The 27,568-nt window shown below is 31.7% G+C and overlaps 1 protein-coding gene across 1 annotated transcript; it reads left to right on the forward strand.

Moving 5' to 3' along the window:
• The first annotated feature begins 1,004 nt into the window (after positions 1 to 1,004).
• Positions 1,005 to 27,568, forward strand: AstC (Allatostatin C). Its single transcript, XM_081979639.1, has 4 exons — positions 1,005 to 1,163; positions 22,997 to 23,110; positions 23,514 to 23,620; positions 27,091 to 27,568. The coding sequence occupies exons 1-4, from the start codon at positions 1,020 to 1,022 to the stop codon at positions 27,221 to 27,223; spliced, it is 498 nt and encodes a 165-aa protein (XP_081835765.1). The 5' UTR covers positions 1,005 to 1,019; the 3' UTR covers positions 27,224 to 27,568.

Raw genomic sequence — 27,568 nt, forward strand, 5'->3', positions numbered from 1 at the left:
TGTTATATAGATTTTTTTTGCATATGCATGTTTAGATCTACAGAGTTTGTTAAATGGGGAAAGTTTTAGAGACAGTTTAACACTAAAACCTGGTTTCTAAATTGGATTATATCTTTTCCCGTTTCCTAAAAATGAGAAAATGTGCAACACCCATTTAAATTTTTTAGTTTCTAAAGCACGTTAACAGCAGTTTTGATATGCACAAATAAGGAACGTTTTCAGAAAGGAAGTAACGTAATTTGTTTTTCAGTCGGAAAGAGATCAAAATTTCATATAAACTCCTGAAGATGTGCCCAAAACGTGTTAAGCGTGTTCTCTGTAAATTGAGACTTAATAAACTTATTGTGGAGAAGGTTGTATGTTCCTCCCTCACCTACCACTTTTCTTGTTTGTCCTTATTCGATAATCAGTCAATCAGACTTTAATTTTGGTCACTATGTATATCATCCAGAAATAGTTATGTAACAATTCGTTTGCTATCTAATTAGTTTACATAAAAAATGTTGGTTTAGCAACAATACTCTGATATTAAGCAAAAGCGCAAACAAAAAAGCTGTACAATAAATTATAAGTATTCCAATAACTCTGTTGGAAACGGTAAAACATCCAACATATCTCCAGATTAATGTATTATCCGATGACTGAAACCAGTAATGGATCGGCCATATATCAATCAATGCAAAATCCGTTTTATCGGTGTAATAATCTTTAAATCCTGGTTGAAAAGTTTAAAAAAAACTTTCACGAAAGACATACAAGTATATCAAGCAAAGTTACACTTTAAACTTTCAAGTTTTAACTTTAAAGCAGAGTTAACTGACATCTTCCACGAAGTTGTCCATTAGTTTTGACCAACTCAAACGTCATTTAGGATGTACCTACGTCACATGAAAAGATAACATCAATTTTTTCAACCCACGACGACTTACCCAAAACAGCAGTCTTCTGATTGGCGTACGTCACGGAAAGCGTTCGTCTGATTGGCCGCTCTCGTTATAAAACGGAATCGGGAGTTTGATATGTCTCTATACTGTTGTGCTGTTACGGAAAGCAGCTGCCCAACTCTCCCCGCTTCAGAGAACAGGAAGTCGCTTTACAACTTGGCTGTTTGCGAAAGTTTCGTGCTGAGAAGTGTGCTACGTGCGTCGAAAAGCGGTTTACAGGTAAGTTGTTGATTTTCTTTTAAAACTCGAATTATCCAAAATAATTGTTCTATGCCACTTAAAAACAAACTTAAACAAAATTATTTTAATTTAGAAAATCAGCTTGTACAAGTTGTTTGGATATATCCACGATAACCAATTGAAAAAAACAACCTGTTTGATTAAATAAAACTGATTCCAATTTTTGATTGATGAAAAGTCCTGTAGAACCTTTTTCTAACTAACCTAAATTGGTAATATACTAATGTGCTATATTGGTTTATTCTCAGTTAAATCAAATTTATATCATAAAATTTCGTAGTGTGAATGTTACAGTTACTTAATTAAGAGTTATTTATACAGCAAGTGACTTAAAACATTTTTTATTCATGAAATAAACGAGTGAATAAATATGTCTAAATCACGTGTTTTATAAAATATTTTTTTAAATTTGGACGTCTTACATTAAAAACAAAGAAAATTACAGTCCTATTAATTTGCGCCCCGTATTTGTGACGTAACATTGATGGTTGTTTGTTTACATCTGTAAATAAGCATTTGTAATTCAGAGTGATTTAATAGTATATTACTTGACTAGTGCTGTAAGAAGCATTTTACGCACGATATGGAAAAAGTTAATTCCATGAGTGCGTAAAATGCCTTAGAGCACGTTTGACGTACTATACTTTACCTACGAAGTGTAAAGTCCTGGCTTTCGCAAGTCATATATCCTGGAAAAAATTTTCTTACATAAAAAATATATTTTCAACATATTAACATCATATTTGTACTAATCATAGGAATTATGCTGCTAAAGAAAAAATAATAATGTAATAAAAAACTTTTAAAAAACATATTATCTAATAGTTAGTGTTGTTTTTAAAATGATGATACGTTCTAAGTAATACTTTCGGTAGCATTACTTGATATGTTTGCTATTGCAGATGCTATTCTAGACGTACCAGAATTTAGACTTAAAACTTTAAAACTGTATATTCAATGCACTACGGGATGATTTCCATCTAATATACTTTGATAAAGCAAGAAATAAAAACGAAATCAATTTTCTCCATCATTAGAACAGTTAGTTTTTGGCCGATCTTAAAACTGTGCGCTTTTTTTACAGCTTTATAACATATGTATATCCAATAGCAAACAATAACTGTGCGTAAAGAGGGTACACTTGGTCGTAGGTAAAGTATAGTACTTCACACGTACTCTAAGGCATTTTACGCACTCATGAAATTACACACTTCGTGCTTAACTTTTTCCATATCGTGCGTAAAATGCTTCTTACAGCACTAGTTACGTCATATACTATTATCTACTACTAGCACGGTAACGATCCATTACATAGTTTCCTTTGAGTTACGTAATGATGAATTTTACTACAATTGTACTACCTAAGAGTGCAATAAAACAATTATTATCGCACTAGTGGCTGTAAAATCCCTCATTACGTAACTCAAAGTTAGAGTTAAAAAATTGCTAATTTATGTGTAAATCGTAGATTAAATATTATCACCACTCGTGATTATAAAAATGCTCATACCACACTAGTAATGTAAATAACTATTATAATGCTAACGATTTAATTTAAGAATAATTTCATTCATTATTTGATTGAAGAGTTCAGTGGTGTGGTGTTTTTATTTTCTCTGTCAGGTTTGATTTGCTTATAACTTTCTAGTATTTTTTTTGGTTCTTAAATTGTATCTTGATACTTTCTGTCAATTATTGTCATTCCATTTTTTACTTGGGTGTGAAGTTTTTCAAAATGGTTAGGATCATGGTCATTCTGGTTGCCCAAATTATCAGATTCACCAAGGCTCATAATAAAGTTTAGTGTTGTAGGATAAGTTACTTATTTGTTCAGGATTCATAAGGCGTAGTTTTATACTGCTTCGTAGGTTCAGTAAATACACTGCAGTATTTACCACTTCAGTATCAGTAGTTACTTTACTCCATAAAGTTTTTGGTAAATTGTTACAAATAATAACATACATAATAGTATAGTATGGTTGTCTCTTTGGCAGCGATCAATTTGATCTGGTGTATAAATCACTATGGTTTTCAAAACTGTCCCTTGTGTCCTCTCGTCCAATGTCGATACAAACCATTTGAACTTTGCTCCCAAATTTAGTGCTACATTTAAATGTCCAAGTTTTTCATGCCATTATTTCATGTTCTAGTCCCAGTAGAAACTACATTTACTTCACTAGTTGCATTCTAACACACTTAACTTGGAATTGTTGGTACTTTTTCTTCAAATTTTAATGTTACTCTTACTGTTCAGTCCCCTTTATCCTGGGCCCATAACCTGGTAGGATTTGTGGTTTTGTAACAGTAATATATGAAGATATTAGTAAATATTTTAATAAGGAAATTTAACTCTAAATTTAAATGACAAAAACCATCAAATCGATCAAACGTAGAAAAAAAAAAAGAAAAAATAACGTAACGCTTTTACTTAATGAAAATTAACAATTACAACAGACCATTTTACGTGTTCAATTAACTATAAATCAGAAATATTCAGCATAACATGGCTTTTTGGTAATTTTTGTTAACTTATTGATATAATTAAATCAGTAATTAATGCAGAAAAGTTTAACTAAGTAATATTGAAGAAACTGTTTTTTTAAGGAAACAAAATACCTGTCTATTTACTCTTGTACAATTTAACAAACTGTAACTAAAGTCAACAAAGAAGCGAACAAATTTGATTTTATCGGTATAATTGGGTTAATCAACTTTTGTTTGTATCCTTTACATAAAGTTAGAGACTTACAGAAAGTTGGTTTAAAATTTTGGAAGGTTCTATTGAGAATACTTACTAAGTTTTAAATTCCAAAATGCAATACATTTTGATGTTTTTCATTGATCAGCCAAATGAACAACTCTAAGAATTTTAGACAAATGTTGTTTCTATTCACTTATAGGGTTTTTTATATTTTATAATCTAAAACAAACTGATTTTGAAGCAAAAGGAGCTATGGCTTTTAATTTCTTTTTTTGGAACATGAATAGCTAGATAGATATTTGTTATTAACAGGTACCATTCTTACCACGAAGTCGACGACTACTTAAACTTAAACCATTTAAATTTTAAATTTACCTGTTTAGGTACTTTCAAAAAAAATTGTATGCCAAATTTTCCTAAATTTCTTCAAACCGAAAATGTAAAATTTGAATTCTATTCAGATTGATATGTAACAAATTGAACGCTCTATTTGTCACTCAATTTCCAACTCACTTAAAATTGATCAATCGATTAACAATAATAAATCGGCGCCTTTATATTGGACAATATTATCGAAAACGCTCAATAAAGTATTTAAAATATGTCATTCGCACTCTAATTGCTAATCACGATGATCATTTTAAATTAGAACTCACAATCAGGCTTTATCATCGATTTTCATGGTTTTAGCGACGTTTGTCAGGTACTTATTGAAAGTGCAGAATTATTTTAAATTGAAAATGTATTTCCTTTTCTAGATTCATTTATTTTTCCAGAAATATAATATATTAATGTTGAAATAAATGGATTTTTTTTATTATTTTTTTGGGTGTATAATATTTCCTAAAATTATTTCAAATCCAAGTGTTTATTCCGAAAAAGACTCGTAGATTTTCGTTTTTTTTATTTTGCATTTTTGGAGTCAAAATTTCATTAAATTTATTTAGAACTTTTTTCATTTTAGCTTGATTTCAAGTATGGTGGTTAAACATTTTGTTGCATTTTTATTAAGATGGCTAGAGGCTTTATAGAAACCCACGCACACATTATTCTAATTAATTCAACTCACCACCAGCAAACAAGCTTAAAACATCATTTGACTTCAAATTAGCTTACTTCTAAGCAGTATACAATTATTTGTGTTTACCTTTCAGCATAGAACTGTGGGTCCTTCGAGTGGAACTTAATCAATTCAGTTATTCGATTAAGTTTAATTAACAAGACGCAAACAGAACGAAACTAGAAGTTTGAATTGGCAATAATTTAAAACGTCAACAAACTGCGACAGTTTCGATTAAAAAGGGAGTCATTGAGAATGATTTGGAAACTTGTGGTAAATAGTTTCTGTTCCAGTTTTTATCCTGAATTTTTAGATAAAAGCTTCCATTACGGCCTTTAACCGTCTAACTTAATAGACGGTGAAAAGTTCCGCTTTTAAAGCGACTTCCGTTTATAGCGGATGTTACTAAATTGATGTATTAAAAATATGTTTATAGGGTTAAAAATAAGGAATAGCCTTGGTCGTCTTAAAATCGTCTAAGCCGACAAACGGTAATCAAAAAGTATCTCAGTTGTCTACTTTCTTATATAAAACTTCACCAGAACATGCAATAAGCAGGATTATTTAAATACAAAATAGACCTGTAGGAAAAATAAACTGAATGTCATCTAAAATGCAAATGCGAAAAGATATTTCATTTCATAAACTGAGTGCATTTTGTCAGTTGCATATGATGTCTTATTTGATCATAAATAAAGTAGTTTAAGAATAAGAAAAAATATAAAAAAAACAATAGTCAAAAATATGTATATTTATTTATGGTGTTGTTTCACTCTCAGGTCAATATCATATACTCACGCACACATACTAAGATGTTAATTATATGTCAATATTTTTACCTCAACAATACATTTTCCGATCAGTGTTTCTTGCTAAAAAACCAGGCATATTTATGTATCTGATACAATCAAAGAATAGGCTGACAACAATGTAGGTTGAAGGATGTTTTGAATGTGAAGTTTACTTCTTTAGTTGTCATATTTGGCACATTCAAAACTTTTATCTGTCTATCATACCTATACAAGTTAATATGTACTACAACTAACTGGCAAGCAAAGCTGTCAAAGTATCTTATAAAAAAATACAATTAAAAAATATCTAAATACTAGTATCTTAGATACTTTTTGAAAGTAACTTAGAAAAATAGTTTGTTTTAAAAAGTACCTAGAAACCAGCAAAACTATCTTAGATAATTTTAGTATAGTGAGTTAATTACTTTTGCTATCCTTTCAATTTGTTAACAAAAATTAGTGAGGTTTTCCTTGTGACATCGGAAGAAACGGAAAGTAGCAGTAAAGCTGTTGAGTCTTAAAACTACACAAGAAAAAATATAAAAATTTCAAAATTTGACATAGGAACTAAATGATAAGAAGAAAGAGTTATTGGAAATTAATGCGCCCAACGAAGATTTATAAAAACTTTGTACATGTCAGTGTGTCAAAGTTGATGTGACGCAGATTTGACAGTTGGTCACAATATATCAATCCCATTTCAGATAAAGTGGTCATGTTCTCCTATTTCTATGTACCTTTATATTGAATATACAGATTGTTTGATGATATGGTAGAGCATAAAAGAATAAATAAAACCTTCACATTCGATTAAATTTTCTCTCTTTCATCCATCCAGTTTCTTAGTTATGAAGTAGGAGATAAGTAATTAAGTTGTCTCATTTAAGCCTTCAAAACTACAGGTTGAACTCAGCTTTCTCAAGTTGGGTACAAAATCAATTATTGTCCTTCCTTCCCACCGTTTCGTTGTATGAAAAAATACCTATTTATGGTTTCAGAGGTCTTTGCATCTGAAGTAAGCTTCCAAATCAATATACATCTTTTTACTTTTTCCAATCTTTTCATTAGATATCTAAAGTGGCATATTCTTGGTCTTCAAGTTTTATTCCAGTTCAAAATTTTTGTCTACAAGTTTTATTGGTAATTTATTTTATTTTTACCCTCTACGTTATCTACCGTTTTCTTTTGATCTACTTCCTAATATCATGGCAATGCTGACAATATATAGTGTTACCAAGTTTTCTAAACTTTCCTATTTCGTTCGTCGTGGACATTCTGTTAGTCAGAAAATTGAACTACATATCACAAGAACCTGCAACACCTATACGGTAAACAGTTTGAATAAGAAAATTTCTCCAACTCACTCAAACTACTATGTAAAGTTTATTTTCGAATAACATCCTCTTTAAAGCCGTTGGAATGGATATTGGCTAATGTAAACCACAGGAAAGTGCCTACATTTCCGACCATATTAAACGCAAATTGCTAAGGAGAATGGCTTTGTTTTATGGTGTTTCGTATAGTTTTGCGGGTTAGTTTGTCGCGGATGCCTTAGTAATATATCTTTGAAGGCAGTAGGCTATCAAATTTAAGTTTAATAGTTTTTAATGGAGGAAAGAGTTATTTTTTAAAGACTTTGACTTCTTCAACTACTTTTGAAGTTATAAAACATAGTTCAGAACATATGCCAAAAATAATAAGTAAAGTAGTAGTAATCTTTCTCTGTATTTTTAAAACAAAATTTGCTTTTAAGAACTTCTGAAATGAACAATAAAATGGTTTCTGTAAGAACAACTAAAACTGAAAACAAGTAGTCATTTCTATGATATTGCAACAGGTAAATACAGATCTATGACAAAAATCAATGTAAACTAGGTTGGCGTAGCTCTTTAATAGGAAGGAAATTGTGATGATTGGTTGTTTTTTTAATTTGTCACAATCAAGACAAATGTCTCAAACCTCTCTTTTACATGGTTACTTCATCCCATTTTATTTTGATTCTCATCATATGTTTTAAAATTTAAAACTTTGTATCCGCATCTGAAAAAGGCTTGGCAACACTGTGAATTAATGAATCTTTCTAAGAGACCAGTAGTAGAACAGGTTATTTTGAAACTCTGTATAGATCGAAGTGTTTTTCGTACATTAACACAACTAGATGATAATGAGTTCCTGCGAGTCACAGAGGTCGCCACATTTCAACATTTGTGGTTGTCATATGTCATTTTAACCCCCCTGCTATCATGCACTTCGGCGGAATCTTTGAATTAAATTTTTCAAGATTTTATTTAAAGACTTTTTTAAATAACAAAACGATTTGTCCAAACTTCCTTCTATTCTTTCAATAGGGCATCAGACTGTAAAATCAAAATATTTTAAAAATAAAACTGAGGAAAATTTATATTTATTTTTGAGTTAAACAAAACTGGGGTCATCTCATCATTGATTTTATGTCTAAGCGTGGTTTTATGAAATTTCAAGAAAGCTTTCTGCAGCATTTTCTTTAAAAGCAAGAAAAGCTTTACATTACTTTTGATGAACTAAATTGATGATAAATCTATAGTAAAACACGAGAGAACTTGTCGAAACTTGTAAAACGAAATGTGTCCGAAGTATAATGCTTCATCCTTTATTTCAAAAAGTTTTCTTAGAGAGCTATGACCTATCTAGATTAAGGTAACTTTAATATTATATAAAACGATCATACAGGCAGTATACAAACTGACTCGTTGTCATTACTTACACCTATAAAAGGCATTAAATAAAATGTTTATGACTTGCGGTGAACTGTGAAGGACCTAAAGGTAGCTTTCCTAAGGGATATTAAGTTGCCCAACCCAAGGGAATAATCATCTAATAATGTCCGTGGAGCATACGAACTTTTTGTCCCATTATTGTTGAAACAATACCTTCTAGTTTAGAAATACTAATGGAGCTTCCATTATTTATAACTTTTACAACAAATTTATATACTAGTGGTCTACGTGTAAAAATCAAATACTGGTAAATGTTTTGAATGTAACAAATGTGACAAATAACGCAGCATATGACACATTTAAAACCACCTTTTACTAGAGGTATTACATTGTTGCGTCATCATATATACTCTGTCCTAGGAAAAGTGGCAGTGACGACATTAACTGTGACGTCGTATTGAAATTCACTTTTCTTTTGCCAAATATCATAACTGTCAAAATTCTTCTTATAAAGCTATAAAATACGTTTGGTACTCTATGTATGCATATACTGATTTTACTGGAAGACTATTTTGTGGTTTCATAGAATTATAAAGAGGATTTTGACTGTTGTCATATTTGAAAATAGACAAAATTAAGTTACTACACAACCAAATGTTATAAATGCCAAAAATGCACTGATGAAGGTTACACTTTATACCTGTATCAGTGCATTTTTGGATTTTATAACATTTGGTTCTGTGGTAACTGTATTCAACCTAAGTCAAAGTGATTTCGTTACTTTTCAAAATCGTTGTTGTGTTCATACTTAACTGATGGTAAATGTCATCTGTCAAAATATGACGTAATAATATAATAGGAAGCAAAATCAAAGTTTAGTAATAACACTATGGACTTCTACTTCTTTAATACTATTTTTTAATTTGACAAATAAAGAAGTAAATGTTTACAAATGTTCCACTCAAACCATTTATGTTTCTATTAGCTGTTACGTCACTCCATTTTACTTTGATTTTCGCTATGTATTAGTAATGACGTAATGATTACTCACGGGTAAGGGTGTTATTATCTATTCAAAACTAGTGAGTAATAAGTATATTATTAAACAGTCATAAAAAAATGAACTCCTTTATGTGAGGTAATTTTAATATGTGGTTCAATAATAGATAATGTAACCATCAAATACAATGGTTTGTCCTACATAACAAATCTAAATAATTCAATTAATCAATTATCTTCAAAATTCGCCCCTTATATCAATTTAATTCAACCCGGTTAAAACGTCTTTCTCGTACATTATAAATACTCATAAAACCTCAATTATACGTTTAAACGACACTCTCAGTTGTTCATTCCTTCCTGTAATTAACATCTTCTGATTAACCGTCGCTTTACGTAAGCCCATTACCATATTTCACTTTGATTAGCGGTTTACGAGGGTTGTCGGCAACTTTGCCAAAGTCGAAACTTAACTTACCGATGATAATCAGGTCGTCACAATTTTCAAGAAATCGTTGAACTAATAAAAAGTTTGCTCTCAGGAGAGATTATTAAATTATCTGGGGGGGTTTGCTTGGGAAATTCCCGTTTGCTGGTTTCCCTCCAGAGTTCCAGAACTGTTTGACGTCGGAGACCTGGAAGTTGATATGCAGGACGTTCTGCACGTCACAGTTTCCGCTAATTTCTGTATAAATTTAATTAGGATTTCGCTGAGCGTATTTCACCGTAAAAACGTGCTCTGTTAATATACACACAGTTAATGGTGTTCGTTTTTCAAGTCCCATCATGGAAATCTCGGTTATTTGATGGGAGAGATGCAAGTTAGGTTAAATTTGCACAATTTATAGCTTAATAAAATGACACATTAAAGTTGGAAATATTCCGGGTATTTTTGGTGGCAACTTTTTATTTTATTCTGATTTGCACTGTTTTGCACACTTTTTACAATTAAAAAAAAATATGTATAGTTTTAGTGAAACTAACAGGGACAAAGGCAAAACAAGAAAACTTAATTGAACATAAACTGATGATTTTTTTCTTAACGTAAGTGGCAATTATTATTTGCATGACAATCAACATTTTCAGACTTCTGTGATTTTCAAAGTTATTTTAGAAACCTCTGGGTACTTTTTGAAAAGTTTTTAGTAGTATTTACAGACTTCTGCCATTTCCAAAATAACTGTGGGCTTCTGGCAATTTTACAAAATCTTGGAAGGTTTAGGATATGTGTAGAGATTGTATCTTGGCAATCCAACTAAAATATTTTTAAGATGGTTACACTTACGGTTATAGCGGAAGTTGATCACTAACTTTCTTGTTTTAAATCGAACGGCTATATATTATTATAACTTTTGTTTATAATGTATAGGATATTATTAGACTATCTCTCTACTCTATGTTTTCCCAAAAAACGTCACTTTTATAGACTTATATCAGTTACAACGCCCAACAACTTTTTGTATACTGTCAGAATGGCAACTGATTTTAAAATAAAATTTTGGGTTTTGTATGCAAAAAATCAATGAACTGAAGATGAAATTTGCATGCACGGTCGTGAAACCAAATTATAAACTTGCCACTTAAGAAAATGAAAAATTGTGTAGTTTTTTAAGTAGAAACCCGTATTTTTATGATAATATCGTTCTGAACATTAGAAAAAATTGTATTCCTTGAAAATATTTTAATTGTGAAAGAGCAGTTTTAATTAAATATTTTGATATTCTTACAGTACCTAAAACCCAAAAATAACGACGGGTCACAGAATCGCTATGAAAAAAAAAATTAAAAATTTTCAAAATTTTGGATACAACTTCCAAAGAAAGAAAAAAGTCGAATATCTTGGAAACGGTTAGAGTTAGAACCCACTAGAACCGGATGGTCTAAAATTAAACTATTTTTCTTTCTGTTTCTTGAACACCCTATATATGTTTAATCCTGTTGCGGTTAGCACGAGATAAACCAACAGTTCAAGAGGAACATTTTAAGCTTTTCATAGTCGCATATCAAAAAGTAAAAAATATTTTTATTTTTGCTTTTTTAAACACCCTGTATTGTGGTTCAATCGTATTCCGGTTAGAACGAGGTGAAAGAGCAGTTCAAGACAATCATTTTCAGCATTTTACAGTCGCTGAAGCCCCAAGAATCAAAATTTTGACGCAATTTCCAAAAAAAAGTCGAATATCGTTAAAAATGTTAGAATTACGGAAATTTTGCAAGAGACCAAAACAGTTTAGAATGTTTTTCTTCACCCAATAGACTTGGTTAACAGCAAGGTTTACACCCACTTTCAACCGGATAAAAACGCGATTACAACTGCCAGAGTGTTAGTCTCAAAGTTAACAATTTTGTTTTTATTTTTTGAACACTCTGTACAAACCGGTTGCGGTTACAACAATTTTGAAAGAGCAGGTGAAGACAAACATTTTAAGTTTTTTACAGTCGTTGAAACTTCCAAAATGGTGAAGATGCTAAACTTTCAAAATTTTGATGGAATTTACAAAAAAAGTAAAAAAAGAGTGATGGTACTAAAAAATGGTAGTCTAGAAAAGTTTACGTTACAAAATTTTAATTTTCTATATTTTTTAAAAGAATTTTCCAGAAACAGGTCATTTCTTGAAAAGTATTTTTTTGACATTATTCACTCTGGCTCTTCAATCGATGTCTTTGGTCGTGGAACACCTTGTATACTAGTGCTTTATGTTCTTACCTTTATTCAATAATGAAATAGGTTGTATTTTAAGCGTTACCCTAAGTTACTATGACTTTCCGTATTATAGTCCAGACAAATTCTTTGGTACGAAGTAAACATCTAAAGAGTCTATTAAATTGTCTTTCAAGCGACTGTGAAAAGCTCTATACGCCCAAAAAAGAACCCGCACTAAACAGATATGTTTAAGTCCGGCAGCTTTAACCCTGAACGTAGAATTTTCTTTTTTACGATGGACCGAAACCTCTTTGCCCACCGTTAACGCGATTTCACGGCAAGTTAATTCCGGTGTCCCGGTTAATACGATATAAAGAAAATTAATGTCCACGAGACGAGGACGGATTATATCAAAAGGAAAGCGCAAACCGTAACCGTGAAAGTTTAAATTACCAACAGGATATAATTGTTTTAGTTGAGCTTCTCAAAACCTCCACCGCCGTATGAATAAATTACGGCCGTGCAAGAGCTAAGTTTTGCCTAATGGGATAAGTGACGGTTAATTGCTGTGTTAAGTGGCTGCTAGAAGTTCTGAAAAGTATTAGTTTATTGTTAGTTCGGGGAAAACAATTATTGCCTAACCGGAGACCGAGAAGTTAAATGTTTATTTCTGAATTCGACGATTCCGTCATTTTGAATTCAAATTATGCTTTTGCATAATAAACAATGCGATTAGTGGAATCCAACAGTGCCATTATTATTCCCTCTCGATGTTTGAGGAACAAATCAAAAGTCAACATATTTGAGTAAAAACACAAAGTTTGACACAAACAGGTCACCCAAAAACAAAAGTGCAAATGTACACTAACTTCAGTAATCGTCAATTACAAAATCTTAAGAACGAACATTACTACCGACTTAAAAACTTTTCATGAGTATGCCTTGGTGAGGCAAATAAAATCCATATATTCCCTTAAAGAGTATGGCTCCATATTACAGAATTATAAATGTAAGGATGTTTTAAAGCCATTTGAACCTGTTAATATTTTTAATGATAAAGGCAGCTTATTGTATAGAGTAAGACACGAGTAGGTATATAGTTTCTCTCACAAAGTCAAATGATTTTTAGGGTAACTCTGGTTATATAATTTGTTTCCAGAGTCAAAACCATGTGTTATTTTAAAACGGAAAAACTTTTCAGAATGCATCTTCAAAAAAAACAATACACTCATAAATGTATTCGATATTGTTTTTTTATTTATTATTCTTATTGCCAAATTCTGAATAATAAAGGCTTTATCCAGATTTGTCCCCAATGAATGTGAAAATTATACCATACCGGAAAGCACCGTTGTCTACCAATTTTGAGACATCCAAATGAAGATATTTTGTTATAATTCTCAGACTATAGCAGACATAGTGTTAAGCTTTCTACAGAGACCCTCAACATGAGCTACCCGTTTAAGCGATGAATCAGTGATCAAAGTTCAGAAGACACACTGATCTTATTTTGTAGAGTTCGGAAGAACACACACTGTGATTTTTCCCAATTTAAAATTAAGTCATTACTATCAAACCACCTCTTTATCAAGGTATATTGCTCTTCTACCCTCAATACCAACTTTAATAGGCTGTTTTCTTTTATGATGAAATTGGTATCATCTGCATAGTTTATTAAGCAGTTACTATTGTGAAGAGCTACTAAATAAACTAGATTAAAAAAAATAAAAATTTTTCTAATAGAAAGCTGAATAGCATAGTATCGTAAAATGGTCCCATATGGATAGGAAGGACCAAGAAAAAACTTAGCACGTAAGGTTTTCTTGTTACATTCAACAAACCAGAAGTGGTTTAAATCTGTATAGCGACTGTATCTAATTTATATTAAGTTGAAATCTGATAACAAAGCAAATATTAAAAAAAGATATTTGAAACACCCTATATGTTCTAGTTCTTTATGTGGGATGACTTTTTTCTCTCTTTAAAAACCAGCAAACGTCACCTATCATGGCTGGATTCCATTGCCCTTGTTACCTAGTTTCCATTACTCTGACGTGTAAACCACCCTTAACTTAAACTTGGCTTAAAATATGTCAGTGCGAATGGGGGTTTGTCATATTTGCTCTGCTCGCTCATGCAGGGCTTAAACTAACTCAAACATAGCTACAAGCCAATGTATAAAGGTCTAATGAACCTATTGAAAAAAGTGGACGTTCTGGAGCTCTATGGACATTTTTTCTATTACTAGAAAGGCATATTCACTGTAAAATGAATGGTCTGAATGGTGTTACTACAAAAATTGTGTCGGCCAGTGTTATTAATACAATAATCAGTCAAATATTTCTTACCTGGCAACAGGTTCTAAAATCCTTCACTTTTCATTTTTTTGTTCATTGTTTCATTGATTTTGTACAGTAATTCGGTCTAAAATCTAGTCTTTAAAGTCATATTTTTCATTACTTACTACTACTCCACCCAGTGCATTTGATAGTTGAGATAAGTTTAGGACATTCTTTCTTATGTCATTTCATGGACCTGGTTGATATCTCGGAACATGTTTAGGGATTTTTCCATTTCTGGTAAACAAAAGTCTCTTTTCTATATAAGAAATTTCAATATGGTTCCTTGTTAAGGATATGAAGAAAAAAACCATTTGGTTAATAAGTTCTTGACAATGACGATGGATAATGGACAGTTGTGAAATTTATCTATTTGTATATTTTTCTTCCTTTAAACTTTATACGATTGTGTTTTATAATAGTCTCTTTTCAGTTTATTCTTCTTATAAAGTATTTAAACTTGTAAAGATCTTCAGAATTGACGATATACTAATTATAATGAAAGTTTATCCATTTCCTAGTAATTCTGTGATTTTACTTCCCACTCTATTTTTGTATCTTCATTTAACCGATTAACCGGTTTACCAGTATTGTAATTTCTAGTTACTGGCAACAGAATTATAGTTTGAACTTCAAAGGTTTGATGCTGTAACACACTTATTAGCTCAGTTAAATTGAAATGGTTATTACCTTTTTGCCAAGCTTAATAGAACCAAAAAAATTTGTCAAACGATCATACTTTTGCTTGTGCTAGTTTTTAAACATGTTAATCTGGGTTATTACGCTCAAAACACTCCATTCGGAAATCAAACATTTCCACATACTCAAAAAGCCAGTTGTATAAATTCGAAACGCTACTGCCGGTTTCATTTCCGCAGGTTTACATCAAGGACAAAAACGCGGACGACATTCACTTTTAGAAAAATTAGCAAACATACGCGACCGGACTTTAATCCATTTTCAATTTGCGCAAATGGTGGCACAAAGTTCAGCAGTAAGCTTCGATTGCTATTTAATCTGAGTTGTTGTCGCATTAAACTGATGAGGTGCTTTTATCATTTTCTGTTTAATTGTTCCTTATAATAATAAAGTGCGTTGTGGCATACAAAAAGTCAACTTAAATTAAATTTGACGTTTTATGCAGCTCAGATAAGAGTTTATAAACATTAATCGGATTAAAATAAAGCCTATTTGCATTCAGTTTTGGTTATAGCCGAATAAATCGGTAGAGAGAAAATTTCAAATAACTTTTCTAGTAAAACTGTAATTATTTGAAGCCAATTTTACTAATCAGTAAATTGTGAACTTTAATGCTGTAAATTGATATTTGATTTGTAACAATATATTACATAACAGGTAAGTAAGAGTTACTTCAGATAGTTGTAACTGATTTACAACACAAATAAAAGTATGTACCGGGTGTTCCACTAACAGTGGTCGATGATGCCATATCTCGGAAAATATGAACGTTACAAGTTACAACCATAGCAACTATAACTTATTTAACTAAAGACGTTTTTGGTTGATACATATAAATCTAGTGCATGGCCATCCTTGTTCAACGATATTTGATAGAGCAAGATGGAATTACAGTAGTGTTGCCAATGGAAAACGCTATACTCTAAAAATCAACAAGCTTATGTCAATGTCGCGCAAACCCGTTGATCGTTTGTCAATGATATATTTGATATTTCGTTATTTAAGTTCTCAAAATTTTGAAACTTATCTTTCAGTATCGTAAGTTTGATTATAGAAAGCTTGACTTGTATTTCAGATTAGTCAGATGTATTTTAATTTTAGAATTTTTTATGTTTCTGTGTGGTTATTAGCCCATTTTTTTGATATTATCACATAAAACAAAAAACCAATTTTTATATAAAGTTTATAAGAAGCCAATTGTTCTATAATAAAGTGTTACAAAGCGTCAACAAGAATAACTTGGTGAGAAAGTTATTGATGAATACAAAATTTCTATCCCCTAGCATATATTCAATTGCTAAAAATTACCTTTTACTACAAATGTTTTAATATGAAAATTTCTGAAATACAGGTGATATTTCTGAAATCCAACTAACGCTTTCTAAACTACAATTTTATATGTCTAAATATAAACAAAACGATCAAAAGTAACCTTATTTTATACTGATTTACGAGTACTTACAAAAAGTAACTTTTTCTAAGAATATTAAATGTGATTACCTACTCTTTGATCAATAAACCCCTAAATGTTTATCTTACCTGGGACATTTCTTGATTAAACTGAATTCAATACAGGTTTATTCTGGCAAATACAGTGTTTTTTAGAAGGCTCTGTCATCCCAATATTTGAAAGGCTTTTGACCCAGAATTACCCTACTTTATATTGACTTAATTACGGGATTACCAAACGGTAACAAGATTTTTCTTTGTTAGTTAACAGGATTTGATAAAGAACGAAAGTAACCAGGACTATCAGAGTTGTTGCTGTAACTGTTGTTTTTCGTGATATTTCGATTTAGCAAAGAAACAGAACTTCATAAAAATTGGTTTAGAGAGCAATTTTCAGTCAGTCTAGTCAACTGGCTAAAAAGTTGAAGATTAATCAAATTTTATGAAAGTTTACTTAACCAACCGTTTTCAGTCGATCTAGTCTAGTTTTCAAAGTCAAAACGTTAAAAAAATAATTATTTTTAAAAAATTACACAAAATGTTAAAAAACAGTCAAATTTTATGACAATTGAGTATTTGCAATTCCTCTTGTCAATTTTCAAAGTCAAAACGTTAAAAATAATGAAATATATTGTGAACACTGATTTAACCCGCCTCCTTCCAGTCACTCTAGTCAATTTTCAAGATCAAAATATTGGGAAATACTAAAAATTTAAGAAAGTTAACTTACCGGACGATTTGCACTCATTTTAGACAATTTTCAACTGCTGACGTTCCTGGTCGGCGACAGTCGGTTGGTAAAGCATGGTTTAGCAACGCTGCCTAAAATCGAATGGTTCAACAGTAAAAAAATCAAAAGTATCATTTTGACGGTGAAACTGGCAAAAAATTATCAGAATTGCAGTAAAAGAAATGGATTGAGAACGACAAACGTGTCTAATTTAAAGAAATAAAAATTGATCTTCTGACTGAAAGCTAATTTCGTAATTGTCGTCTTTTTAACATTTTAATAAAGTTGTCAAACCGACGGAGCCAAAATTATTATTTTCTATCAATGAACCTGTCAGTTTTCACAAAAAAACAATAAAAAGCAGTGTTTCAGCAAGTTAGGAATATAGAGTGGAAAACAAAGTGACTAATGCAACCTAAAAAAAAAAATATTTAAAATAAAAAAAAAATATTCTATGATTGAGCAAATAATGCATTTAAAATAATCAAAACGTGTGTCAAGGATTTAATAAGTGATTGACATACGTCCATTTTAACGTATGATTCTGGCAATTCAGGAAAGTAAAGATTGCCTTTTAAGTTTAAAGTTTTTGATTGACATACCGTTTCACCAACCAAACAATTTTTATGGGCTGGCTCTAATAAAGGAGAGAATAGCAGTGACAACGCTGCATTTCTGAAAATTGGCATTCTACATTTTATAACCTGAAATTCACTTTAAAAAAAAACAACAAGGACCATCAAAACCATTGAACTTTTTGAGTCTGATTTACTTTGTGGTGTTCGGTTTTGTTGATTTTCAGTAAATCGAATTTTTTTCTTAAATAAAATTGCGAGTTGATCTCTAAAAAACGTTGTGTTGCTCATTTCTTCAATATAATTTGATCTGTCATATATCTGTGAAAGTTATTTTTAATCAAATCGAATACATTTAAATCGTCGTTGAAAAATTCCATAGATCAGTATGCTATTTTTAAGACTGTTCTGTTCGTAAGGGTAAGAACGTATTAAATTCTCGTGGTGCAACCGCCATTTAGCTTATTAACTGAGTTTAAAAATAACACTTAAAAACCACGACAGTCTAAAAAATTCTTAAAAATTTTGGGCTTATATTACTGTCTTTTATAATACAAAACAGTAATTCTTGACGTTCAAGTTTTCTTAACTGCGTTAGATCCCAAGGGCCTAATTCTTGAAATCAGGGAACAGAATTCTCAAGAGAAGTGTTGATAGAATGTGACAAAAGTAGCTGACAATTCTACACATTCTACAGGTCTTTCTCTTAATAGCTCCCTTCCCTCGTTTCAAGAATACGCACCCAGGTGTGTTTAATAACTCTCAAAATGTCCCGGGGCTAGCAACATCAAACAAAGCTCGTAGTGTATGTATCCTACGAAAAATTATAGCAGACTGAGTGATTCCTTTAACGAAACTAAACGTTCGATACAATAATCAAAAGGCAAAAGGAACACTCCCACACCCAGCAGGGTCTAAGTTTATTTCTCTGTAAATGGTTCATTGTTTTCTTTGCCTCATTTTCGGAACATAACCATAAAATCCAATCTAAAAGCAATACACTTTATTCTTTATGGGTAACGGAGCTCTTTGATATGGTAAAGCACCTCTGATATTGTTTAATCGATATCGAAAATTGAGACACAACTTTTGTAGGTGGAATGAAAACAGTAGTGAACTGTTAATATTATAAAATAGTAGTTGAAACTCGTTTTAAAAAAGTTAGAAAAATCCATTGATAGTCGGGGTTTGTTGACTTAATATAATTTTCACATTTTACCTAAAGAAATTGCATAGTGTGACTTTATACTAATATGTGTACAGGGTGAGTCAACGATACAGTTTATTATCTCATTTGTCTCGAAAAATACAAGAAAATGTTAAATACAAAAGTTACAAACGTAAATTTTAATAGTCTGGCGATTTTTTAACTTTTACTTTTGTTTTTTGTTATATTAACTAAACTAAAATCTGAACATTGTCTTTGACATATTAGTTGAGTAAGAATAAACATTTTAAATTGTTGTAACTCACGTGAAAAATAAAACATTTATAGTTTTTTCTAAAAGAAAAAATATGTCGATTTACTAGACTTCACTTTTATATACGCTTTTAGAAAAAAACAAAAATTAGTAATAATAATTTTTTAACTAACTTACTTACTTACTTTATTTTAAATGTCAAAGTTGTTGACATTGTTGAGTTGAAGCGTTTCATAAAAACTAATAAAAAAAAATAATGCACAGGGTGTTCCATTTAAAAAAATTGGCTTAAAGTATGTTTTAAAAAATTGAACGCCCTGTAGGATCTAACGCAAGTTTTTTTGGATAAATCTTTTTTGTCGTCCCTGTAGAACGTTTGCACCAAATATGAGTATTCTACCTTTAGAAACAATGGCGATACAGACAATTTTCCATCATAGTAATCACTAATATTTTGCTGAAAAATTGAAATATTAGAAAAACTATTAGGTTTATGACATTATTATCAAAAAAGTTTAAAAATTTCATAGAGAATCTAAAAATGTATTAAAAAATAGGAGGTTCCAATAAAAAAACTTCGAACTAATAAGATAATAAACTTTTCTCTATCATTACATACCATTGTTTCTGGAAAACTGTATATAAACAAACAATATTTTACTTTCTGTATTTCGCTTTTGGTAAAACCATTAAAAAACTAATTGACGATGATTGACAGTTTTTTAACCCGTAAGCTTTTGTGTGGTATTGATCAGTTTTATTGAAATATCCTCTAATAGCAATCAGAGTAGCTATTAATAACTTCAGTAGCGTTTGATGTCAAATACGTTGATTAAAATCGTGCTTGCACTCCAAATATTTAACTAAAATTCTTCGTTAATTATGTATAACCCCCTGAAATTTAATAATATTTGAGGTGAAAATAGAATCTAAAATTGAAGATTAACTGTATGAACGAAAATCATAAAAAACTTGAATGGAAGAAAAACTGTGTGGGCTGTGGAAATATCTGATGATGAAATTTTAAAAAGGTATAACCTGGACATTCAATTCACGCCAAGGTGAAAAATGAGCTTTTTATTAAAATTCATCCCACTTTGCTTGTATAAATAGTGCAACAACTAGCCGCTAAAGCAAAGATCGTTTGTCAAAACCTTTTGCAAACCTGAAAAGCAGACACTTTTATATGGAGGCATTTTCCTATTCAGGCGAAAGATATTTAGATAAAAAGTTGTATTTTTTGGCTTGGTAAATTCACATCTCTGCTAATTGAATGGGAGAGGGAATTGCAAGGCATAGTCCGGTCAAGGAGAATTTCAAAAGGGTTTCGAATTTGTCCTCCCACTGGAAATAATTAGAAAGGATGGGGTGTAACTTGATTCGTTTTGTTGAAATGGAGCGTTACCAGTCAAGGAGAGTCATTTGTTGGTAGTTAAGTTGAAAATTGAGAATTTTAATTTCAACATCTAGGGAGCTTTGAAGTAGGTAGTTAAAGTAAAACAATCTCTATATGGAGCGTTTGTAATGAGAGACATCCGAGAAGAAAAACTAAGCAACATCTCGAATGTTGCGCAAATTACGAAAGTAAGCTAATTAGAAGGTACTGACTGCTTTTTAATGAATCTTTATAATTTAAACATGAAGGGTATTGTCATTATATCATGTACCTAATAGAATTGTTAGGTAAAATTGGTCTGTTCATAGATTTCTTAAAAGGTCAGCTCATTTAAAAACCATTAGCAGTCTGTACTTTCAGTTAAAATGTATTAATAATGGTTCAAACTGGAACGTTCTAACGAACTTAATGCATAATGATATCGCTCGCTCACAGTATAATGACAGTCTTTTACAACGATAATGACATATCAGGAGCTAGTCACATAGTACGAAACCTCAAAGAGGGCTTATAATCGCAATTTTACGTTAGAGGGATCGATTGTCACGTATAGGGTAGTCAGTAGCATCATCTGCATAAATTGATTGAGATGAGTGATGTTGTTGACCCTTAGAAAATTAACACTAAATATTAAATTTCGTATTGATGCAGGTGCTAACGATGGCCAAATTTGGTCCATTTGTTCTATCTTGCCTTTCATTATAGTTTTGAAAAGGAAATACTTTTTGTCACACATCAGGGTGTCTATTCTTTAAAGAAGGGAATGTGACAGGAATCTGTCATTGTTAAGTCTTCTGTTACGTTCTATCACCACTTCTTGTGAAACCCGTTCCCTGCTTTCAAGAATTAGCACCCAGGTGTCCTAGATTCGCCACCTTCCTACGTTTCTCTACTATGATGTGCTCACGATTTGGTCGTACTATTCTTAAAACCTCGTCGTTGCTCATTCTTGCAGTCTAGGGAATTTTTAGAATCCGTCCACATCTCAAATGCTTCCAGGCGAGTCAACGTATTGGTCTTCAGGGTTCAGGATTCAACTCCATACATAATAATAGGCCATACGTAGCATTTAATCATCAATCATTGTCGGAGAGTCATGTTTAAGCTATTTAACAAAATAGTGGCTTCATCGCACAAAGTGTACTCTACACTGCTATTTCAATACAGGATCTGGGTTATCTGTTATAAGAGAGCCTATATATTTGAAATTTCTGACTCTTTCTATCTGTTCCACATTCAGCTCCGGTTAGGAGTTTGCATTTTATGTAGGTACGGATGATGACCATGTTTAGCCCCATTTCCCTGCTGGCGTTTGTAATGCTGTTTGTTGGAGCATCTCTATGCTTTCCGCCATAATAACCGTATCATCTGCATATCTCAACTTGTTTATAGGCAGTCCATTGATATTAATATCAATGTCAGTCTCCAATGCTTTCTTAAAAATAATATCCGAATTCAAATTGAATAAAAGTAGACAATATGCAGCACTGGCGTACCTCTCGACATATCTCCACATTGTTGCTCGGTTTTCCGTGGACTCGTATATTTGCTGTCCGATTCCAGTACAAGTTCCTTATGATTTGGAGATCTCTCTGATCAATTGTCGAGGGAGAAAAGTTTTTTTCTCCCTCGACGAGGGATCGAGTCGATTTTCAATAAGAGTCGCAGAAAATAAGTTATTTTCGCTACAAGGAAGAAAAGTGCAATTTTTGCTCCCGCGAACAATTTGAAGCCCGACGCCAAGAGGAGGATTTCAAAGTTTGAAGGTGATAAAGGTAGTTTACTCCAGAGTTTCCTCCAGTATTTTTATTCTCTAGAGAGTAAAAGTGATATTTTCATCCTTCAAATGATTCTTTCTCGGAATCATTTGAAGACAGTTTGAAATCTGGATTTACAAAAACTCAAGTGTGATCCTGATGTGGTGATGATGATGATGTGGTAAAATCATTGTCCAGACTTTTCAGAGCCATTGTGTTATAATTATAAAGCACATTTTTTACACCAAAATCATTTTTGCTGCTTAACAAATGCATATCAAGTTTCTAATGAACTTAAACCGTTTCATAAGTTTACGATCCTCTTTCCGGCAAGGTTATCATTCGTTCTGAAGAAGATCCTCCATTGCACCATCAGTGCAAGGTTCTGAAGTTAATAACTCACTTTATACTGCAACAGACGTTAAAGGTATAACGAGCGTATCCGGTGACTTTAAAGGCTAATAATGATTATAGTTTGCAGCCTTTATAAGCTGAAACCTACTCTGTAACGTGGAATTTCCTGACAGTAACGCAGCTCGTTATTTGTTGTTTCAGGTGAAAATGCAGTGCGAAATTTCACAATCCGTAGTCCGGCTGTTAGTTGTTGTTTTGGTGGTGTCTTTGGCTGCAGTCAGCGCCAAGCCGCCTCATTTCCAGGAAAATGCACAGGTTTGTACGTGTGTGGCATGTAAAAACATGTTTTAGTTTAATTCAATTTGGTCGAATTAAATGTTAATACCCCGTCCTCCAAAGTAAGTAATATGCAAAGTAGGGACTCACTTTTATGAGAATTTCTTATTATTATTAAAACAGTGTCCTGGACTGTTTTGCAATTTAAGTGGTTCAAGTAACGAGAAACCATCTGCAAACTTGTTTACTCGGGAAGTCCCATCAAAGTTTAAATTTAATGCGAAAAGTACTTATTGTCGTTTATTACAATTTTTGTTATTAACTCTTTTGATAGAAACGTTGTTTCAGCAAGTTTTATTGCTTAAAATGCTTCTGTATTTACTTTTAACTTTAGATATTAAAGTTTTAATTTATTTAAATAATTGATTTTTGTTTCCAACAGGGTTTGGTTTCGGATCAAGATCCAGCAATTAACAACTTCGACACAGGACTTAGGCCATGGCAACTGGAACTGATTGCTCAGCGAATGGCTGAATTAAATCAATTGAGGTAAATATTTGTCTTTAATATTTTTTCACAACCTGTTCTCTTGTCAGTGACCTTATTACCTTATTTAGCCAAATTAACTGCTCAATGGAACTTTTTACGTTTGAAATTCCTTCACTTTTTATGAATATGATAATCATTATGAATTATTATTGGTACAAACTTCTTTGAGAGACATTTCAGTATATAAATATTTATTCAAGCGAACGAAACATCAAAATACTCTTATCCAAGTAACTGTCTAAAAAGGCGAAACTTTGAGCTAATTAAAATTAAATATTTTTGCATATTTTATCTAAATTGTTTTGAAGCGTTACGTTTTTTTTTTACTTTGGTGTTGATAATTAGACTTTTTTATCAATTATTTAACATTGCTTGTACAAAAAAATATTGTATGTATTTCCAGTAAAATGTTGCTTTTTTCCTTTCGAGCAACGTCAATCTCAGAGCAGAAAAGCCCTGCTTTTTATTCTCAAATTCACAAATGACCACCAGTAAAGTGTAACACCACAAGTGTAAAGTAGCTCAAAACACAGTGTTAAACAATGTAATGCTCTCGTTATATGTTGCATTTACTTAAAAATTATTGAATATTTATACTGTGACTTTAAAGTATTATTATCTACATTGATTCATTTTTTGACAAGTTGAGAAGTGTGATACATCATTAGTTTCTATTGGATCCGTAGCTACTAAAAAAACAAAAAAAAAATCTTGAACCTTATTGGAAAAATTGATGATGGTATCCAAAAAACCGAACGTCGGAACTGAACACTAAATTTGTTTTTTGGCCTCCAGAAAGTGCCTTTGGTTTTCCAAAATTTTCAATAGTAAAATAGTAAAAAACACGAAATTTTACTTTTTCGTTTTTTTTTTTTCAGTCAAGTAGATTTAGTGGGTAATTTGTGATTGGACAAGAAAACCAGTTTTCAGCTTGTTCTTGACCAATCACAAACCACAAACGGGACAGCGTATTTAATGGCCACATAATTAGGTAAAGTATAGTCATTTACAACATTTTGCATTATTTTATGCTAATATAGTGTTTTTGTAACAAATATGGTAAAATATTAATTTTTATTACTCCCTTTTAGAGCATTAAAATTTTAACTTCAACTCACTAGCGCCTTTAAGTACAGTACAAGTATGATTACTATAGGGAGTGGTCCAATAATTGTTATAGGCCAGAATGGTAGAAGATACATTAAGTTTGATTAACTTATACACAAGTTGTAGAAACTCAACATCAGGATACTCTGGATGTTTTTAGCGACATCTTATACATATTTGTAAGTTGGTCCTTTAAGACTAACCATACATTTTATTTTGTGCTTATCTTAAAACTCTAATATAACAATGTTAAACCCGACCGAAGCTCAATGATCATAGTTGAATGAATTGCTGTTTTAAGTACCTACCAACACCAACCTACCAAATAGGTTGAAAGAACAATTTTGCATGAATTAATTATTTTACAATAACTAAGTTTATCAGTTTCTATTATCTTAAAATTTTTTTTCTCTTCTTTGTCGAAAATTGTTAGCATTATGTTTGTAGAAAACTGAGCCATCCCAAACTTTTAAAACCTTTTTTAAATCCCAAAATGTTTAAAAATTTTCAGAGAAAGCTTTTTTGGAAATAGGAAGTTCAAAAAGCGGCACTCAGAGCACTTTTAGGTTAGGTTAGGTTAAGTTTTGCATCTGCACTTTTAGGTGAAGAATGTGTGGAAAAAAGCTGAGGCTTAAAAACAAAATGACAGTATGGCTGTACAGAGTGGCCTAATTTGCTTGTTTGTATATGGAAACTGTCAGAACCTTTAAAAAATTTAAAAGTCAAAAAGGCGTTGTCGGGGTCTTTTTTCAAGGTGAATTTGATGCCGCACTCAGAATTTCACTATCGTCTTTCGTTTTATTGTAATTGTCAAATTTCAAATTTTCGACATTTTATCGCACATGACCCAGAAACATTATAGGAATCCAATAAATAGAATATCTGCCGAAGAAGAACAGTTTTTTCTATGAATTACCAAGAATAAAACTAATGGTAATGAGCAGAACACCAAACATCTGTACCAACATTCTTGAGCGTTATGATAAACTCATCCAACAGGTTTCCAAATTCAGATACCTGAGAAGCTGGATAATCGGGGATCTTAACCGGATATAAACGTTCTCACCAGTATAAAACAGGCAAAAACGACACTCTTTAATATGCGAAATCTAATAAGTAATCAAAGTCTCTGTTTGAATTTGGGGTATCGTTTTGAAAAAGGGTACGTCTTTCTGTGCTTTTATATGTTGTCAAAACATGGACACTTAAAGCAGACATCATAAGACAGGAACTTCCACAAATCCTTAAGGGCAGAGAATCCGCTTGGACATATATTTTGCAATGTCACCAATGTACCAATTTCTGAAGCTAATACTAGATGGCAAGATAGAGAGGAAAAGCGGTTTAGGCAGGAAAAAAACACTCATGGCTCAAAAAAATAGAGATTGGACTGGCCTAGATGCTCATACACTATTTCGAGCCGCTCAAGATCGGGATGAGTTTGCCAGGATTGTCGCCAACATATGTTACATTGAATGGATTTGCAGTTATGCTTAGGACTGCCCACGAGCATACCAAAGTATAACTTTAAACAAAACTCTACTCACATTCCAACTGCAGAGGACTGGAAGAATGGTCATCCATAGAGGTATACAAACTCAGGACAAGAAAAATAAAACTTGATTTTTATGGCCAAACTGACAACAACTTGTCCAAAACTAATAGTAAAACACGTTGAATATCAAAATCCTTAATTACACATTACAATTTAAAATAAGAACAAACACGGTTCTACAATGATTGGAACTACTTGGATTAACACATTGCAATTGCTACACGAATTCGTTTAGCACTTTAATTAGTTAGTCTTCTTCTTCTTTGTCTCACTAGGATTGCTCCTGTTTGTCTGCCTCTCATTCTGTTTCTGTTGTTGGTGTTGTCAGTAGGTTGTCCTTTCATCTTTTCTTTGGTCTTCCGGTTGGTCTTTTCCTGTAAGGTTTATTATTTTTGCAAATGTTAGCTAATCTGTCAGGTGCCATTCTATCAACATGATTATCCCAGTCTCTTTTCTTTGCTTTTACCCATTTGTTGATGCTCTGGATGTTAGATTGCTCCCGTAAGCACTTATTTGTTGGTTTGTCCCTTTAAGTGTTATACCCCTTATTGTTCTTAGAGTCTTCATTTCTACGTTACCCATTATCTGTGTTCTTCTTTTAATGAGTTACTAAAAATAATAACAATTTTTAGATGTTTTTGTTTCTACTTATCTTAATTCTTTGAAATCTGTATAACGGTGGTATTTTCATTAAAAAAAAAAACATTAAATATTAAGTTAATACTCTTTTTATACTTTGAAAAGTGTCACCATTTCCACACTTCTTGTCAAACCATATTATATTTCTAATGTTTTTTTTTCGTTTCAGTCAGCTGAGCAATCTTAATAACGGCCAAGAGTATGGGGGCTTCGACAGAGCTCTTCGGAGTGGTAACGAAATCAAACGTCAAAGTCGCTACCGACTTTGCTACTTCAACCCAGTCTCGTGCTTCAAGAAATAGACGTCAAACATATAACTATTCTTTGGATTTACTTTTTAAGGCTTTAGCTTTACTCGCATAATCCTGGCTGCTTTAAAAATAGGAAACACTTTTCAAAAAAACTATTTTTTTTTTGGTTCACACTAAAGTATTATTAACTAACACTAAGGTCTAGTTTTAAGGCGGCTCAGGACGTCCTAATTTGTTTAAGTGTAAGAAAAACGGCTATATCTAATTAATAAGCTATTTTGATGTCAGAATAAGAAACAAACATACCCTAAAAGTTTTTAAGTCAGGCTAGTCATGTTATTGAATAAGTGGTTCACTTGTAACTCTAAACCAAAGAATAAAGTAAATAAAAATAAA

Source organism: Ips typographus, linkage group LG1, assembly GCF_016097725.1.
Source record: "Ips typographus isolate SLU linkage group LG1, UJ_Ityp_2.0, whole genome shotgun sequence".
NCBI classification, from domain to species: domain Eukaryota; kingdom Metazoa; phylum Arthropoda; class Insecta; order Coleoptera; family Curculionidae; genus Ips; species Ips typographus.